Raw genomic sequence first — 20,446 nt, forward strand, 5'->3', positions numbered from 1 at the left:
TGAAGAGGGCAGACACAGAATCGAGGCCGGCTCATTCTGTCAGCGTGCGCAGAGCCGATCATCTTGCGCTCCTGCCGCACAGGCAAGTGCTTCAGTTCTACCGTCGAGAGCTGGCGAGAAGAACAGAGGTTACGAAGGGAGGATAGGTGCAGTAACTATCTCACTCTCGGTAGTCGTGGCAACCGCGCCGTCACCGAAGTTGCGATAAAGAGAGAGCGACTGAAGGGGAGAAAAGAAGACGGTGTATACGGTATGAGGTACGTGGGGGTTAACGTCCCGAAGCGGCAGATTGATTTCGACCACCTGGGGATCTTTAACGAGCACTGCCTTCGTAAAGCACGCGGGCGCCTCTTGCGTTTTGTGTCCATCCAAACACGGCCGCAGCGGTCGGATTCGAACCTGGGTACTTCGCCTCTGCAGCGATGGCGTAGCGCCATAGCATCCGCTTCGCGTGCGAGTAGACCGGAGTTCGTATCCCGGTGGTGCGCATTTCTCCACCGGATTAAAAAAAAAATCGCGTGTCGATGGAATTGCATAACCAGGCCTGGGATGCGGCCTGGTTTCGGTGAAACAGAGCCGGCCAAGCACTCCCTCACCATAACCGGATTTTGCCACCCCGGTGTAGTAGTACTTGGCCACAACTTCCTGTCACCACTGCCACCCCCCCCCCCCCCCCCCATGAATACCAAACCCCCTCCCCCTTATATGAATGTCCCCTAAATGAATACAAGGACAGCTGTAAATGGAGAGATATGTGAGAGGTCTTTGTCATGCAGTGGGGTAGCTACGCGAGCTAACCACTGAGCCAACGCTGCAGGTTGCGAGGGGAGAAAGGTAGCAGAGAGAGAGAAAAAAGAGAAAGAGCTGCAGTCAAGGCTCCGGAATAACTTCGGCCGCCTGGGAATTTTTAACACGCACCGACATCGCACAGCACGCTAAATATCCCCAGGTGGTCGAAATTATTGCGGAGCCCAAGAGCTCGTTTCTTGATGGACGACTGCGAGGGCGAGGAGGAATAAGCGGCGTGCAGTGTCCATCAGCTTAGAGGGCGTGCCTTCGCTTCCTACCGGTGCACGGCATTTCGATGAATGCCAGAACTGGCAGAGAGCCAGAAATCTACAGCCATATTCCTCCAAGTAACGAAAGTCTAAGAAGCCAGCGACAGTGGTCAACATAGAGATGCGACATAGCAGCCCACGGCGCGAATTTCGATGTAGGCGAAATTCTAGAGGCCCGTGTGCTGTGCGATATCAGTGCACGTTAAACAACCCCAGGTGGTCCAACATTTCCGGAGCCCTTCACTACGGTGTCCTTCATAGCCTGAGTCGCTTTGAGAGGCGAAACCTCCTTTTCAAGCAAACCAAACCGAACAGTTTGAAAATCACGCCAGGCCACCCCTAATTTTCCCAGAGCAGAGCGAACGCGCAACGACCGCGGAAACCGGGAGGCTCACCGTACAGCCCCCGAGCATATGCGGCCCGCCGAAGCCCACTGCTCAGCCACTGCACGGGAGCCCGCGCGGCTTCAGCGGCCCAAAGTTGAGACGCCGCTAAGTCTGAAGCCCCGACGGCGTTTTCTTTTGTGCGCGTGTCTCTCCTTCGCGGCGCCGCACGCGACACACCTCCCTCCTCGTGATGGTATCCGGGCGCACTAGATTCCCGTCTCGCGGCGCGTAATATACGCGTCTCGTCCGCTCGAGTGAACCCGATCGGAGCCGACGTGCCGGCCGCCTCACCGCGGGACCCGCCAGCTAAGCACTCTCGCGAGCGACGAGACGCTGCCCATCGATAATCCTCGGCGCGGGGATTACCGGCTCGCCGAGATCGCCCCCCGCCTGGAAGCGCACGCAACGACGCTTCGCGGCGCGGCGCTGGTCCTGACGGCTCGGAGGCACGAGCCAGTCACGGAGTGGCCGTGCCTGCGCAGCTGGATGAGCTCGAAAGGCGCAACGCGCACGACCCCAAATGATGCACTGCGTCGCGCGAGACGTGAAAGCATGGTGTGACGAGGCTTAAGTATAACCGCGCGTACTCCCCGCTGGCATCCCTTGGTAAAGATCCCAAGTACTACACGTGAAAGCCCGAATACAGACTCCGCGGACGCAGCTTGTATAATCTGTTTAGCACCGCTTTTGTCGCCACAAACCAAACCAGTGACAACGCTCCTTCAGCAAGCGAACGAGCGTTTCGCGCATATGGTACCATAGCGGCGTATCAATGCCATTTCGCGGACGTTTCTTGGCGCCTGATGGATGTGCACATGCGGAGTTTTATGACTCGAAATGCAAATTCTGTCAACGAAATCGTGCTAAGGATATCAATAACCAGGCAACTCAGGAGGGGTGGGACAGCTTTGACCAGCACGGATGAAACGACACAAGAAGAACTCGTCCAAAGAGCCCGGGCAGAGCCTGCGCCAATGGAGTTCCGGACTGGGAACTCCAACCGCCGCTCAACCTCCTCCGGAGTTTCAATAACATATATTTCCACAATTCTACACTTCACCCTGATGAGAAGCAGTCCAGGCCGGTTGCTCTGAGACCGCCCTGCTACGAACGGGCAGAGTTAAAGGCAACGCGGGCCCAGAAGACGACGGCGCTCTGCACCGGCATCGGCAGCGAGCAAATGGCCCGGATTAGCGCTGCTGCTTCTCGCCCTTGCTGGGCGCATCGCCATTCTTCATCATCGCTGCTTGCAGCGCCAGCCTGTTCCACGCTCGCAGCACGTCCTACGAGAAGAAAATTGGACAAGTTGGGCCGCTCGCTGCAAGGGAGTGACGGCAACACAAGCGGCGACCAACGGCCCAATAAATGTTAAACGCTGACAAATGCTGACGCTCAGTTGCGTACATTCGCTGTTAGTCAAGAGCTAGGCAAGACACAAGATATAGAAAGCTGCGCAGCTCACGTTCCAGCCTAGCGCTCGCCTCTCCGTAAGAGCTTCGCTCCGTGCAGGGAGGCCGTATTTACGACTCAAAAGGAGCTCTTATTGCGCTCTAGACACGCGGCTGTACAGCGGGGGGCTACAGCTGGCCACCTGAACCGGAAGTGTGCGGCTGAAGAGCGCGAGTTAAGTGTAGCATTGCCTGTGGGCATTGCTGTGCTCTCTTCGGCTCGAAGCACCCACAGAGTCAGCGGGCCGCACTGATTAACTACTGATCTCCTCCGGACACCCTCTTTTCTCCCCGCGCCGTAGCTTGCTCGAGCAGATAATTGAGACGGTGACGGAAATTGGTGGTATATACCTCTCAGCACCGACGTCAGATGCCGTAGCGGCGACCAATGACAACGGGTCGGACGGATAAGCCCGGAAATGAATGGCTGTGCACAGACCGCAGCGGTACTGGGGGTGGAGCTCTGCTACCGGCACGTCACCAATCTTAACCTATATGTAATGCTTCCACCAGGAACTCGACCGAAAGCTGAGCGCCCTGTTTCTTGGCTGCTATCCCTGCGCTTGTTAGTGCCATCCTATATTCGAAATCAAGAGGAAGAAATGGGCTTGGGCAGGGCATGTAATGCGAAGGCAATATAACTACTGGTCCTTAAGGGTAACGGAGTGGATTCCAAGAGAAGGCACGCGTAGCAGGGGGCGGCACAAGGTTAGGGGTAGGGCGGATGAGATTAAGAAGTTTGCAGGCAAAGGACAGGGTTAATTGGAGAGACGTGAGGCCTTTACCCTGCTGTGGGTGCAGTGAGGTTGATGATGATGACACCCGGCACATCTGATCAGGCCATGAAGAACAGCGTTAAGCGTTTGAAAAATCGTGCCTCTACACTGCTCTAAGCGGGCCCAATCCGACTACCGCAGGACTTCACTGTCTTGCATGTGAATGGTCCACCACGGGAAACCTGGCGGTCCCGTGGTGGACCATTCACATGCAAGACACCCCCTCGATTTACGTCCTGCGAAATACCCGGACGCGAGCCAGCGCTTTCCGACTTTCGGTGCGCGGTTGCTTTCCAGTGTCACTATCTTGAAATAGCGAACGAGACGGCTGGAGGCCGGCGGTATTAAGACGCGAGCCCTCCTCAGTGGATTAAGCGAGCTGCCAGAGGAAAGGTTCCGGGCGCAGCCACTGCATGAGGTGGCCAAGTGTCGGGTCGCCTGATTTAGGGTCCTGATGGGCGCGGATAATGTCCGGAGGAGGCAGCGCGCTATTAGGGGTCGCCGAGATTTACGTCTCCGGCGCGCCACATTTCACGGCCGGCCTGAGCGGCGCGCGCTAAAAGGGTTGCCGATGGGGCCGACACAGATGTCTCCGCAGATTACGGCGCAAAGTGGACAAGATTGAATGCGCACCGCGGGAACCCGCGCTCGGATTTCGGAGGACTGTGCACCCTCACTGCTGGAGCCACGCAGCACGCTTCCCGGCATTCCAAGGGCTGCCGCTCAGCAGGTATACGCGCGGGGTGATTGAAATGGCCTCCCTCTGACCAGGCGGCACCCCAGAGGTATACGCCTCAGTTGTCGTCGTGCTTATCGTCAATCACCCGCTTACGGTATAAACGAATGCGTGTGGCGGACACTTGCATATTGCCACAGAGAAGCATGCGCCCACTTTCAATGCCTTCAATACTCCACGAAGTGCCACAAAGACGATCTGTATGCGAGTTCTTTTGATTCCATAGTTTAGATCTCTATTCCCACATCTTGTAACAGCCGCCCGCGAACTTCTTTCTGCTGCAAGATACCCCGTCGCGTTGCCAGAACACGTCCCGGCTGTCAGAAGCAGTCCTATCACGCTGCATGCAACCATATCAAAACCCGTACCGACTCCGCGCCCCGTTCATGTTACTGTAGCTTCAGATGGCTGCAGCGATAGCCAGGTGGTTTGGGCACACGCCTCGCATGGGCGGAGAGGTTCGGGATTCGATGCCGGGAGCCACCATGTACACCTGCAGCGCTGATACTATGGACACTCCGAGGTGAAATGTTTGGGTAGTGCATGGGCCCACTCTGAGTAAATGAAAACACCTTGTGCTATGGCGCTCTTTGGCCACAGATACCGTTGTGCCATAAAAATGCACCATCATCAATACAGAGCATGAAGACAGTGCGCCTACGCCCAAAGAATTCTGTGTACGCGCATGAAAGTCCCCGTCTTCATGAAAACCGGCACAGTATTCTTTTTACCATTGCCCAAAACAATGAAACACACCATTAGCTTGCAATCGGAAGATCCCTAACATGCATGTGCGTTCAACTTCGTAAAAGCGCCAAAGAACGACTTCACATTCCTGGGACAAGGGATAGAAAGGAAAGTGCACTGAACAAGGCGGTGAAATAGATGTCCATTCTCTAAAACTCGCCGGGAAGCCCATTTTTGTGACGCATAATATTAGACCAACTGTAGACCTTCTAGCGTCTCCTTGCTTAGCGAATATAGATCCGGTAAAACTTTGACAAGAAACGAAAATCACACCTGCGCCGCCCACATCTCCCCACCCCTTGCCTGCTTGCTCTCTTCCTTGCGAGAGTGCCTGTCAACAGCAACAACAACAACAAACCCACTCGAAACGGCCAGCAGCAAACGATGTCTTACAATCACGTAGAGCTATACTCGCCAGGGAGCGGGCGCCTCTGAAGCAGCCTCGGGGCGCGGTAGGCGCGGCGGAAGACCGACAAGACAGCCCCCCCACCACTTTCGAGGTGTCAGTGTGTCTCCAGCACGCACTTCACGCAAACCCAGGTGGGCGAAGGATGGGGGACGCAGAGCTGGCGTGACGGCTAGAAGCGCCACGAACAAATGCCGAGAGAAGACCCTCGGACTTCGCGGGGAACACCACCGGCGTCCTTGTTTTTGCACTTCTCCCACAGCTATCCATTCGCTGTCGTCGCTGCCTTTCCCGCTTGAGTTCCGTTTTGGATCGTATTTCACTCGCCCATTTCCCATTCCCTTGTCTCTCCGCTTCAGGAACCAGCTTTCGTTTCTGCGTGCGCTTCTCTTGCCCTTTCCCACAGTTTACATCTCTCGCTCCAAGTTTCTCTGGCTACTGTACAGTAGAACCCCACGTGCTGCCTTTCTTCCTTTTGTCGCCCGTCCCTTCTCAAACCCCCTCGACGCCAAACTTCCACCCACAACCTTCACGCGGCCAACTAAGCCACCAAGAGGCCAGATAAGGTCGACAATTTCACGAAGCACCACTCCAGAGCGAAATTCGCACCGTTTCCGTGTTGCATTATTTTCCCCGCTTTTCGCGCAATTCTGAGGAGAGGAAGCGGTTTTAAAATTTTCATAATGTCCATTTTCTTTTTCAGTTCCGCATGCTTCCCCGCGACTACGAGAAGACGTGCTCGCTGCTTATTGATATACGGCGTGCTTTCCAACCGGCCCTGTTAAAACTCTGAGCTTTTTTGCCGCTCTGTTGTACCCCTTCTTTAATTGCCCGTACCTTTTCTGCGCTCTGATTTTGTCGACCACGAACACGCCGACTCCGGAGATTCCCTCCTGCTTTCCTAGGCTGCTAGCGATGCCCCGCTCTAGCCTCCTCCTCTCCAGCGGCGGCAGCGTCGCCGAAATATCCGGCAGCGCCAGGTGCTTCGGCTGCCGCGCGATCACGTCACACACGGGCAAAACCCGACACCGCAGCACCAACCCCGGCATGCAGCTGCGAGGCGCAACAGCGCAGCCGAACAGCATCGATCCGCGCGCTCCCTCCGGATCGAGTCCAGCCCTGCAGGTGATCCTGACGGGCCTCCGGGGACAGCGCCCTACATGTGATGACCGACTGAGATTCGCCGATGAACGTCCGCCCACCACGAGCACTCATATGGAGGCCCAAACGCGGTTCTCGTTAATACACTAGTCTGGCCCAGCTGGTCAAATCTCGAAAATATGCACTGTCTGACTCAAAAGTCATTGACCCCACTTCGCCCCGCGCAAGTGCCTTGCTCTCCACACCAGGCGTGCATCATCAGGTTGCACTTAAACGGGGGACAGAGACTTTTGTGCCCGACAGTACTGAGCCCGATAGCACTGACAGCGCTGTAGTACATAACAGGCTGTTTAAATAATATTGAATGGTTCGATTTTTAACTATTACTATTAGGCTGCCTAATTATTGGGAGGCGTGTGGCCCACCCTTAAGTATTAATAATAATAATAATAATAATAATAATAATAATAATAATAATAATAATAATAATAATAATAATAATAATAATAATAATAATAATAATAATTGGTTTTGGGGGGGAAAGGAAATGGCGCAGTATCTGTCTCATATATCGTTGGACACCTGAACCGCGCCGTAAGGAAAGGGTAAAGGAGGGAGTGAAAGAAGAAAGAGAGAGGTGCCATAGTGGAGGGCTCCGGAATAATTTCGACCACCTGGGGATCTTTAACATGCACTGACATCGCACAGCACACGGGCGCTTTAGCGTTTTTCCTCCATAAAAACGCAGCCGCCGCGGTCGGGTTCGAACCCGGCAACTCCGGATCAGTAGTCGAGCGCCCTAACCACTGAGCCACCGCGGCGGGCTTAAGTATTATCCATGTCAGTTTTTAGAATTTCGAAAACGAGATTACTCTCGGCGCTGTGGCCCAACAAATTTAGGCTATTTTGACGAGTTACGTGCACTGGAGAGGTTGCTTTGCCGGCAAGCTTCTCGAAAACACATGTATTTGGTACGGTGTAGTCAGAATTGGTACGGCCACAGCGCCGAGGGTATGCTGCACCGATGCCACGCGTAGGGGCCATAGCTGTAAATTGCAAGCAACCCCGCGCATGCATTTTACAATATACATGCACAGATAAAGGAAGTCCCCTATCATGGCCACCAGCATCCAAGCTACATCCGGTTCAGGTCAAAGACCTGTGCAGAAATCTCAGGATGGTTCCGGGTGGAATCCGGGGCCACGCCGTCCTGGCAAAATTCGTCGCGATGCACACGACTTCATGTGTCCTGCGCCTGGATACGTTTTACTTCCACTCTCCCGCAAGTGTGAGAGCCAGAATCCATTTGTTCCGTCTCATTTCGGCGAGGATATGATCAGCTTCAGATTGCAGTGCACGTCCAGTCGCTGACGTTCAGTGCAGCCGTCTGCGAAGTGTCATTCTTCTCCCCATAATGCGACACACTTCCCTCAACTGAATTGCATGCCTTTTAGTTATTCGCCGAGTTTCGAACCCGTGGGTATATGTGCTGGCCAGACACACGTGGCACCCATGTCGTCAAAGCTCTTGCATACACGCATACTTACGCCGAGAACCGGCCGCATCCTGTAGACGCGACATCGAGAAACCCGTTCCGTTCAAACAAGAATAAGCCTTCGCTACCTGCGTTTCACGTTCGCAGAAACCGCGTCCGCGCGTTACAGGACTTCGTGCAACGTGTCGTGCAGTTTCCAGCCGACGGTACACGCGCACGCACCTCGGTACAAACTCGGAGCGCATGTCGCGACGCGCGAATAACAGACCGAGCGACTCCACCGAGGCGGCTCTCGTTGCGCGATGACAAACCGCCCTCTCGCAAACAGAAGCAGTCGCACGCGCCTCCGCCGAGGTCAGAGCAGCGACCGCCGCGGCTCTATCGGGCGGCGCGTTCTCGGGTTGCGTCGCGTCACCCCGCCCCGCTCTGGCCAGTGTTAGCACGCGAGGGGCCGCTAAATCAACGCCCGCAATCTCTGCGGGCTGCAGCCCAGTTTGCCTTCCCTTCGCTCTCTGGCCGCTATATAATTCGATTTGCGAGCCGAGCACGACGAGTCGTGCCAAGAGGCACGGATAAACAAGCGATGCGCGCGAAATAAAGGAGGGGGAAAAATGAAAACAGCCAGCAGGAAGCGATTGCGCCACCAAGCGCGCGATAATAGGACCGGCCGCGACGAGTGGCGATAATCCGCTCGGACGTAATCGGACGCGTCCGCTCGACCCTGGTTCTTCCTCGGCAGCGTGGTCGCGGTCTCGCGGGCTTATCGCGTCCGGAAGGAATTCCCCGCTCATTGAAGTGCGCCGCAAGCTCCAGTATGAAAAGGAAGCCGCGAGCTATAATTCACTGCGATGGCTCTGCACACCAGGCTAAAGGTTTCCTGAGCTATACACCACCGTCTATGCCTTGGCAGCGCTCTTTCGTTTACAGTTTAACTACACCGTTAACCGGTAGTCCCGCAAGCGTAATTAAACGCGGCGTCTGTGCTGAGGGTTCAAAGCTTTTAGAAGCGTTTACTGCTGTGCCCGCCGCGGTGGCTCAGTGGTTAGGGCTACTGATCCGGAGTACCCGGGTACGAACCCGACCGCGGCGGCCGCGTTTCGATGGCGGCGAAACGCAAAATGCGCCCGTGAGCTGTGCAGGATGTCAGTGCACGTTAGAGATCCCCGGGTGGTCGAAATTATTCCGGAGCCCTCCACTACGGCACCTCTCTCTTCCTTTCTTCTTTCACTCCCTTGTTTATCCATTCCCCTGCGGCGCGGTTCAGGTGTCCGCCGAGATGTGAGACAGATACTGCGCCATTTCCTTTCCTAAAAAAAAAAACAATTTCAAATTTCACTGCTCCTGTATCCGTTTCGGTAGACACGAAGGGGAACGCGTTGGATGCGGCTTTTTAAGCGACTGCGCCTTTTTACCGCAGACGGCGCAACCCAAGGGCTGGGCGCGTTTATTGTTATCCTTCTTAGAGGGCTGTGCTGCGAGAAGAGCTAAAAATACCTTGTTTCTTTTCCGAGGCCGCAGTATTTACTCACATCCACTGCCAAAGAGCGCAGAACTCTAGCCTTCTTCTGTGCGAGTCAAAAGGATGAAAACAGCGAACCAAACGAATCACCAGTGTCTCGACGCGCAAAGTGCCCGACTTTACGCGTGCTATGAATGCCCGACTGTCACCGTCAGGTTCGAAAACTCATTGGTTAAATTACTAAACAAGACAGCCTCTGCCAACTCGACGCGACAATGGACAGACAGCACACTCCAGCATACAGTGTGCCTCAAAAGGGCCAGCTTATTTTTAACAAGCTATAGTCGCGTTTACGAGGCGCGCCCTGCACATTAGCGGCCTCACCGAGCAGGGCGTATAAAAGGATGCGAACGCGCCCGTCTCTTTATCAGGCGGGCCGCTGGGCGTACACAGTCGCAGGCTGCGAGAATCCCAAAGGCTCCCCCCCCCCCCCCTTTTTTTTTTTCGTAGCCATTTAGAGGCAAAGGAAGAAACGGAGAACGATCTCGGCGCCACTCCACCTCGCCCAGGTTAAACCGTCACGCCATTCTCCCCTTTTATTACACAGCTCTTTCCACTACTACGCCTGCCTGAATAAAGGACTCCAGCGCAAGGGGGCACGAACGACGAATAAAGAGTCCATCCTCGCATAAACAGAAAAACGCGCCCGTGTGAGTGAAGGGACAAGAGCGAAATGTTTCACGGCGAGGGAGGGACAGAAGCCAGGCACCGCAAAGCGCCGGAGCCCGTCCGACAAGGCACGCTTGTGTCATCGCCGCATTCGCCTCTTGCGACGCCTCCGGCGGTGATTTACTTAATCGGTGCAACCACAGCTACGGGCGAAAAAAAAAAGAGTCAAACTAAACGCAATAATAAACAGCGTGACTTAGTCGAGACGCGCCGCCCTAAATGCACTCTCGTTACGCAAGAGTGCCACGCAGCAAACGTCCCAAGTGCCGTCTCGGACGAGACTCTCGCTATTCGTCTGTTTATTTACTAACTTATGCTGAATAAGAGAGAGCTCACGGTTCACCACTGCATTTAGTTTGCGGCCTTTTACCGCTGCATTACATATGCTAAAGAAGGTATGGCGGGACACTTAAGAATTAAGCTCCGCCTTATGAGTGCCACGCGATATGACTTCTTTCGGTGGCATGGGGTCCTCTTTGCATATCACTTCGCAGACATGGATACAGTTCTTTACATTTAGGCTGCGTTTTTCTCATATCGTATTCTTACTATAACTTCCATTTTAGATTTTTATTTCATTTTTAATTATTTTTATTCGCCAACAGATATACACAGGGCCCATCGAACATGCACCGATGGCGTGGCTGAGTTCCGACCCAAGGGTCCCAGGTTCGATTCCCGTTTCACCCCTATTTTCTTCTGAGCGCAGCTGACTTTCTTTACATTCTTACTTGCCATAAGGAGCTATGCTGCAACCTTATAGTTTGAGTTCATCTCGTATTTTAGTCAATTTCAATTCCGTGTGATGTCGCGACCGTATAGACTAATGTGTGGCTTCACACTCGACATAAGTCTTCACGTGGCCACTCTTGGCGTGACGTCATTCTCTTCGTTAATAGGTACACAGCCTGTGACGGGACACACTCATGGACTTATGAGAATTTCGTTCTCCTGTCCCAGGGTTTTCCGCCGAATGTGAGCTCTAACACTGTCACTTTTAAAAGCAAAAAGATAATCTAACTTAAGCTACCACTCACCTCCATGAATAAAAACAGAAGCCGCAAAAATGCAGTTTCCCGACAGCTGAATGAAGACCGAGTTAAACAAACCACACAAGCACTGAGGGAACTTACCGGAGGCTGCAAACAGGTTATGGTAGCTCCCTGAAGCACTGTTCCCCTTAAGAAAGCTTCTAATGACTTTTTTAGAAACTCTAACGGTTTTAACATTAGGCTCATATGCCTTTCTCATGGCTTTCTGGTCCCTTTTCCTGATATATTCCTAGTGGCTTTCAAAAACAATTTCACCACCGTGCTTCTATAGTGTGGCCGTCATGAATGGTTTTCTGATGACTGGTTCTTTACTCGCTGATGTCTTACCGGCCGTTGTAAATCCTGACGCAAATATTGGAATGAGTACAGCAAAAGAAGAGCCAAAATGTGCAGCAAAAAAAGAAAAAGAAAACAGAAACGAAAAATTCTACTGACATGAGGATTCGAACCAGCCACCTTCTGACCCCTAACCAACTGCGCTAGCGCACAGGCGAGCTCTAGAAGCTGTAGGAAGAGTACGCATAGCAGAGTTCACGCTTTGTCCAAACTTGCGCGTAAGAATGAATCAGACCGCGTAGGTAGGCGTCGAGATCTCGCAAGATAAGTGCTTCGAAAGGGATCGCTGCTTATGAGAAGTGCTCCGCGGCCAGACCGTGCGCAACAGCCACTCACCGATGAACGAAGACTGCGGCCGGTTCAGCAGAGAGCAAAGTGGGCGACCATGTCGAGCTCTGCAAAATGCAAGAAATCGAAAGAAAGAGGGTTAGACACGGTCCATTTATGGTTATTTATTCAGTACCGCTACATGCCCCCGTGATAGGCTGCCACGTAACAAACAGTTGGGGGGGGGGGGGGGGGGGGGCACGAAGAAATGCTAGAAATATACAGACATATTGAAAAGAAAGAAGAAAAACAATTGCTTTCGTTCTTTCGCTATCACCGGGTATTAGGAAACGATAAAATAACTAAAATAGCATAAAAGACGCAGCAAAACATAAGGCCACCAAAATATGGTCAGAATAACTCGGGCCATCCGACACCATTCACCAGCCAGGTCTACTTCAATGCAACACAAATACATAATCAACTGATCTCCAATTGGCTCCATATCCCGCGCCAGCGAGAGATGCAGCTATGCAGCGTATGCTGCATAGCTTTGACTTGCAGCATGTGCGCGCTGCAATCCAAAGACAATCGCTAATCGGTTAGGCGCATCACATATGTCCTGCTGATGTTCTACTCTGCTCCTGATTTAAGCCAACGCAATCTTGTATTAGCCATCATCGCCATCAGCCTAGCTGAGCCCCACCGCAAGATAAAGGCCTCTCCCATGTCTCTCCAAATAACCCTGTTTTTTACCAGCTCCGGCCACCTAATCCCCGGCAACTTCCTAAACTCAGCCGCCTACATAACATTATGCCGCCGCCTGCTACATGCTAGCCTTCTATTACGTATACAGTACGCTTGCCCTACATTATCATAATAAATCATTAAGCAAGCATAAACAGGAAGCAGAGACGAACGAATTACTCCTCGCTGCTTCATCATTTGTTCTTTTCCTGTCTCCAGGCGGTGAAGGCGCACTTTACTGACTGCATTATTTCTCATCTTGTTCCTCTCTGACAGACAGTGTGCTGTGCCCACCACCGTAGGTCGGAGCCGCATCAACTATATCCCACTCAATCAGAGCCATGTTCAAGACTCTGCCTGACGCCTTACAGGGAGTCCTGCAACAATAAAGCTTATGCGTGGACATATTTATCAGGGTAAAATAAAAAAAAAACTCTCAAGATTTATCTGTATGGACTCGGGCTATTGTACCAGACAGCGTCTTTTGCGGGGCATGGTACAACGAGACACCAGACGTGCCGGTTACACCTGAACAAGGCAACGCTACCGCCCAGCGACCGGCATCGTACATGGTGCCTCAGATCGAGTACGACAAGAGCGCAATGACAAGACGCCAAGCATCAGAGCCTGAAAAACCAGCGCCACCACGTGCCCCCATTCAGGGTTCTCACCGGCAAAACCGTACGTTTTCTTCTCGCTTGTGTACTCCTGCACGCCTGGGTGTTTCTTTCCTTCGCAAAGCCGTGCGTTGGCGTCAAGAGCTTGAACGAATAAGCCAGCGATTCCAAACCGAGGTAAGGAAAGCAGGACATGAACATTGCGATGCAGAGACGACATATCTCGTGTTCCTACAATGTCAGGCTTTTCTGGTCATTCCTTATTAATGTTGCAGTGGACCCTAACTGGCGAAAACAATATAAATCGTTACCGAGAGGACGGCATGAGAAGCTATGAACGCGCCGTCCAGGCAGAATGCACCCCGACGAACGGAAGCTGCCACAAAACGAGCGATAGCAATGCCAAAATGCAGGTTAAAAAGTACCGGGTGAACGAACTGATTATGAAAATTGCGCTAGAGTTCAGGTCATCCTGCGGTTCTTTTTCACTGCACGATAAGAAAAGCAGGCAGATATCGTTATCCAATATGCCTTCGTGACAATAAAAAGGAGCACGGCGGAAAAGAAAAAAAAGCACTACGAAAGCAGCGGTCACAGAGTAAGCAGCATTTACTGCGCTGCATCTTGCGCATAAGCATAAACATCAGGCCGAGAGGGAGACAGAATTCCCCGTACAAAAGAAGGTGGGATCGGAACAGGCACCCAAGACACCGCAGGCGCGAGCACGCACGCGGAAACTGTGACGAGCGAAAAAGCGTACAAACGATCCCGATAAACAACAACAACAGCCAGGGCAGAGACAGCATGGAGGGACAAGACAAGCAACACGCATGTCGCCCAGCGGCAAAGACACCACACCAGCCCCTGGGAGACGTCGATTTGTCAATCGCTCGCCCCGGGGATGCGCGGCGGTGCTTTGTTTTTCCAGAAAGCCCGGGCTTCCCCTTCGGAAGCCCCGGCAACAATGCCCCCGGCGTGGCGTCGTGTCCCGCGGCGACAGGCGGAGGCGCAGCTGATAGCGCCCCCCCCCCCCCCCCCCCCCCTCCGCCCACGCATGCACGATCCGAACAGGAGGAAACACGGGCTCCGTTCTCTTCCTCCTCATTGTTACCGCGCCGTCCCACATTTACTTTGCACGCAAAACGCTTTGCTGCTTCCTTCCCTCTTCATTCTTCTGTTCGTTTTCCTCCGTCATTCCCTTCCTCACCTCTTTCATTCATCCCTTCTCCTCCTCCTCACTCACCCCTTTCTCTTTCCCGTGTGTTCGGCCCGTTTTCCCCATTGATTGCCGTTATCGCCGCGGCGGTACCTGCTGTATACATCGGGCGCGGGTTCGCTATTGTCGCGCCTGCAGAGCCCTCGTACGTACGGGCGCCAAGTTCCTTCCCGCAACTCCGCTCCGCTATGCGGTCCCCCTCCCTCGCCCTGCAGCGCCACATAACGGCGCGCAGTGGAGACCAGAGGAATGGGGGTGGTGATCCGAGCGTCATTCCACCTGGCATCCGCGCCACAACAGCGCCGCCACACGCATTCTTGTCCCTCCGAGGACGAAACACAAACGCCGCCCGATCCCTCGCCGCCCAGAGAAACCCAAGCGACAGCAATACGGCGCGCGCGCCAACAATGGGGAGGAAGAGAGCATGCCGACAGTCGATATCGCGGCGCGACATAAGGAACAAAGCCATCGGCTCTTTCTCTTCTTTGCATCCTCGCCTTTTTCTTTATTCTTTACGGGTTCCTTCTCTCGGGTACACAAAGCCGGCCCCGGGGCTCACTATCACTTACGTGGGGTTATGTACTGCGCCGCGCCAGATACATAGGCCGGACTCTTATGTAGCGACCAAAAGCGGCGGCCGGCTCGAAATACAAGCCCGTTCTTGGCGTTGACTTTATAACGGCCAAGGAGAAGAAGAATATGGCGCATAGACACACTGCCTTGAATAGGCCTCCCTTTCGGGACCACACTTCCGGAATAGCCGCGGTTCGCTCTCATACCCTCCGCAGTTACTTTCGTTTTTTTTTCTTTGTTCTTTCGATTAGGCGCCCTCCGCGTTCATCGGTTCACTCTCATTTGTGTGCGTGTGCGTGTGTGTGTGTGTGTGTAAATGGCGAAGCTCTTTTAATAGCAAAGCTGAGCTTTTCATTTTGCCCAGATGAAAGCGGCTTTGTAGAACCTTCAAACAAAGGACAGCAATTCAGTCCGGGGACTGTTTTTTGTAGAAGCTCTTTAAAACACAGGAAAAAAAAACCCTTAAAAAAGGACGTTACTTTGGAGTGCCATTAGAAATGCACCAAGAAAACCGCAGAAAAACAGGCTGGAACTATGACAAGGTCCCGAGCGCTCTGGGACGGGTCGCCGCCGGTAGGAAGGGCGCAAGAGACAGCGGAATCCATGTAGGATGATGTGGTTGCGTGTTCGAAGCCGGGTCGCCAAATCTGTCGGAGCTAAGGCGAGGAAGAACCAGCTCCGACAGCGTTGAGGTTCGAACTGTTTTTATTTGCGCCGCTCGCGCTGCGGCGGCCTAGCCCACTTCCTCTTTCTTGTCCGGCGCCGCGTGCCCTGCATGGCTTGCGAGCCGAGCGCGAGGGGCGCTACAATCAGAATCGTGATACACCGGATACACTGGATACGAATTGAATGTTCCGCACTTTAGTCAACCGCTTTCACGCAGACGACAACAGTGTGTGCCGATGAGGCGAAATGCGTGCCACTTGAAAGACAGAGTATTAGGCGCAGGTAAAACTGCAACCTGTTAGCTCAGCACGTCTCAAATGAATGATTTCGAGGTTCCTCCGCACCGCCGGCTCGCTCATTGGCGTCGTTAACAACGGCAGCTGAATGGCGAGTTGGGCGACCCTTCCTCTGTCCTTCGCCCGTGTGCGCTGAATTTTGTTTTCAAGGTTAATGACTGCCTTGAGCAATACTGTAAGCGTTCAATAATTAGCTGCCGCACACGCTATCTCAACCACTTGACGCGCGCGACCTTGGACTCGATCTGCTTCTGTTTTTCCGCCAAACACAAGCGGTCACTCTTGCATTGTTTCCCGAACCAACGAACATGTTACGTGGCTGTGTTCAATTTCACCCACCACATTCGTCACATGAGTAAAAATAAAAGCAAACAAAATGACGGGTTAGGTACTGATCCTTTTATTTTAAATCTGAAGATGCTTACGCGGTAGTCATAGGGCCCTCTCTTTCAACAAAAACAGGTTGGCGAACATACAGGAGCGAGCAATAATCTTTCTCCCTTTCTTCCCTCATTCCCTCCTTTATCCCTTACCCTTACGGCGCGGTTCGGGTGTCCGCCGATACGTGAGACAGACAATGGGTCATATCCTTTCCTCAGAAAAAAAAAACAATTTTTTTTCAACATACAGGACATCGGATAGTCGGACAAGACGCAAGAAAGTAGTGTCAGGTACCGCTGCTTGCGTCAGCTGGTAACGTCGGGTTCCAAATAATTAAAACGCTGCATTCGCTTCCTCCAACATGAACGACCGTTTCGTCTCCGCCCGGACGTTATAGTGCTACAAAAAAAACAGCGACATTTGCCCTGACCCTCCACCATTCTGAAGCCCAACGCGCAGCAGCGTTTGTGGATCTCAAGCTGCCTGCTGTCCTACAATAAAATCGTATATCTTCATCTCACATTCCTCCTTATTGCCCCACTCATTGACATTTCCATTGCAGTTTATTTACCAGACATTCTGGAGGGTTACCGGGCTAAAAGCTGAAATCAAACAGCTTGACGAGGCCCCGGCAACCCTTGCGAGGTAGTACAAGCGAGAACTCTGAACAATGCAAATATGTTGCTGTACAGCAAAATAACAATATAATGCATGAAAGACACAAATTTTATGAAACACACACATTGCATGGAATAATGAACAGGCATCTCAGTGAGAGAAATGCAAACATCAAGAAAACATATATTTTACGGCGCGGTTCAGGTGTTCGCCGATATGTCAGACAGGTACTGCACCATTTCCTTTCCCTAAAAAAACGAGGAATTTTTTCAAGAATTTGAGATCACAAACTGGAAAAAAGCTTTAGTAGTTAGAGTGGTGTTGGGCAGTTGTTGTTGATGCAGCTGATGCAGGGAACACAACCCGTAAGGAACCATTAGGATGCACCATATGTGTACGAAAATCCTGCGGTGAACGACGGCTCCGTTCGCCGGTGCACAGGCGCCTTACGGACAGCCGCAAGACTGGGATCAGAGCGAGACAAACTCTTTCGCAAAAAAAAAAAAAATGCGTTCTTCGATCGGCATGCAGCGAAAGAGCAAACAACAGCCCATTACCGTAGTCGATCGCGAGCAGGCCGATTTGGAATCTTAATGCTCCTAGTATTCCGTTGCTTCATCCGCGGAATGACCGAAAAACGGGCACGAAATAATGGAGAAAAGAGAACAAAATAAAAAGCGCCACATATCGCGGCCGGAACAAATCTCCAAGCTTTGCGTTCAAGGACCACGCGCTCTTTCTCCCGGCGGGGTCTCTGGCGGGAATTGTCATGGTGGAACTGTCCGCTGCAACGCGGAAACCAATGTCAGTGCCCCCCCCCCTCCGTCACTCTAGTTGCAAAAGAGGCGGACGGCCGCGTTTTGAAATTCAAACCGACAACTTTGGTTCCGCCTTTCGTGCGCTCCATGAGTTAAACAACGAGGGCGCCGCGCTTTCAACGCTGGACGCGGGGAAATGTACACACACGCGACTCATCAGGGCGGCGGCGATACGATATTGATCGCCCTCTGATGAAATGTCCGCGGCAAACGGCTCCCTTTACTGCGAGCGGGTACGACATTAGAGGCAAATCGAAGTCCATTGTGCAACGTACACCCAGGGCACATTACGCGTCATGATCGTGAGAGCCGGTCGTGCGCTAACGAAGGCTGCGCTGGAAAGCGAGGCTGACCGTGTGTTATGGGAGCGTTTATGACCGGACGTCTTGCAGCGCATCTCAAAGGCACAATTCATGCTTCTGTCTTGGTTTCGATAGCCTCGGAATTAGTGTGTACAGTAGAAAAAAAAACTGAATGCTTCACCCTATTCCCGAATAAAAGCCGTGACGACAGCTGCTAGGCCGGAGTATTCATTTTTCACATGGTGTTATCATAAGTGTGTGTGTCGGGTGTCGCACTAACTGAGACCCCACATAACGAGGCAACTGCACCCACCCATGCGCTTCTGCCCTCGTCATACACCATCCTTCTCCACCTTCTGACAGCTCCAAGCGCGGCCCAGTATCTATCTATCTATCTATCTATCTATCTATCTATCTATCTATCTATCTATCTATCTATCTATCTATCTATCTATCTATCTATCTATCTATCTATCTATCTATCTATCTATCTATCTATCTATCTATCTATCTATCTATCTATCTATCTATCTATCTATCTATCTATCTATCTATCTATCTATCTATCTATCTATCTATCTATCTATCTATCTATCTATCTATCTATCTATCTATCTATCTATCTATCTATCTATCTATCTATCTATCTATCTATCTATCTATCTATCTATCTATCTATCTATCTATCTATCTATCTATCTATCTATCTATCTATCTATCTATCTATCTATCTATCTATCTATCTATCTATCTATCTATCTATCTATCTATCTATCTATCTATCTATCTATCTATCTATCTATCTATCTATCTATCTATCTATCTATCTATCTATCTATCTATCTATCTATCTATCTATCTATCTATCTATCTATCTATCTATCTATCTATCTATCTATCTATCTATCTATCTATCTATCTATCTATCTATCTATCTATCTATCTATCTATCTATCTATCTATCTATCTATCTATCTATCTATCTATCTATCTATCTATCTATCTATCTATCTATCTATCTATCTATCTATCTATCTATCTATCTATCTATCTATCTATCTATCTATCTATCTATCTATCTATCTATCTATCTATCTATCTATCTATCTATCTATCTATCTATCTATCTATCTATCTATCTATCTATCTATCTATCTATCTATCTATCTATCTATCTATCTATCTATCTATCTATCTATCTATCTATCTATCTATCTATCTATCTATCTATCTATCTATCTATCTATCTATCTATCTATCTATCTATCTATCTATCTATCTATCTATCTATCTATCTATCTATCTATCTATCTATCTATCTATCTATCTATCTATCTATCTATCTATCTATCTATCTATCTATCTATCTATCTATCTATCTATCTATCTATCTATCTATCTATCTATCTATCTATCTATCTATCTATCTATCTATCTATCTATCTATCTATCTATCTATCTGTCTGTCTGTCTGTCTGTCTGTCTGTCTCTCTGTCTGTCTATCTATCTATCTATCTATCCATCCATCCATCCATCCATCCATCCATCCATCCATCCATCCATCCATCCATCCATCCATCCATCTATCTATCTATCTATCTATCTATCCATCCATCCATCCATCCATCCATCCATCCATCCATCCATCCATCTATCTATCTATCTATCTATCTATCTATCTATCTATCTATCTGTCTGTCTGTCTATCTATCTATCTATCTATCTATCTATCTATCTATCTATCTATCTATCCATCCATCCATCCATCCATCCATCCATCCATCCATCCATCCATCCATCCATCTATCTATCTATCTATCTATCCATCCATCCATCCATCCATCCATCCATCCATCCATCCATCCATCCATCGATCTATCCATCCATCCATCCATCCATCCATCCATCCATCTATCTATCTATCTATCTATCTATCTATCTATCTATCTATCTATCTATCTATCTATCTATCTATCTATCTATCTATCTATCTATCTATCTATCTATCTGTTCTTGCCAGGAAGAAAGAAAAGTGCACAGGCCTGCTCACTGGCTCTACCCGAGCCACAGTCGCTACCACGTGCAGATAGGAGAGTTGTAAGAGGGGATAGAAAGACAGGATAGTACAGACCGCGCTAATGACAAGGCCGATCCCGGAGGTAGTGCAATACCGGGCCAACCGGTGGCGGGAGTGAAGCATCCTTCAAACTCTCCGC

At 51.0% G+C, this 20,446-nt stretch overlaps 1 protein-coding gene across 5 annotated transcripts in view; it reads right to left on the minus strand.

Annotated features, from left to right (window-relative positions):
- LOC144111213 (latrophilin Cirl-like) overlaps positions 1-20,446 on the minus strand; it is a 378,723-nt gene that overhangs the window by 232,411 nt on the left and 125,866 nt on the right. For all 5 annotated transcript variants that reach the window (XM_077644425.1, XM_077644426.1, XM_077644424.1 and 2 more), the window contains one exon: positions 12,066-12,124. Coding sequence is in view for 3 of the 5 variants with exons in the window: in XM_077644424.1 (XP_077500550.1) it covers positions 12,066-12,124 (59 nt within the window). In the remaining 2 variants the exon portion in view is untranslated. The remainder of the gene's footprint in view (positions 1-12,065; positions 12,125-20,446) is intronic.

The sequence above is a fragment of the Amblyomma americanum genome, chromosome 11 (genome assembly GCF_052857255.1).
Source record: "Amblyomma americanum isolate KBUSLIRL-KWMA chromosome 11, ASM5285725v1, whole genome shotgun sequence".
Lineage (NCBI taxonomy): Eukaryota > Metazoa > Arthropoda > Arachnida > Ixodida > Ixodidae > Amblyomma > Amblyomma americanum.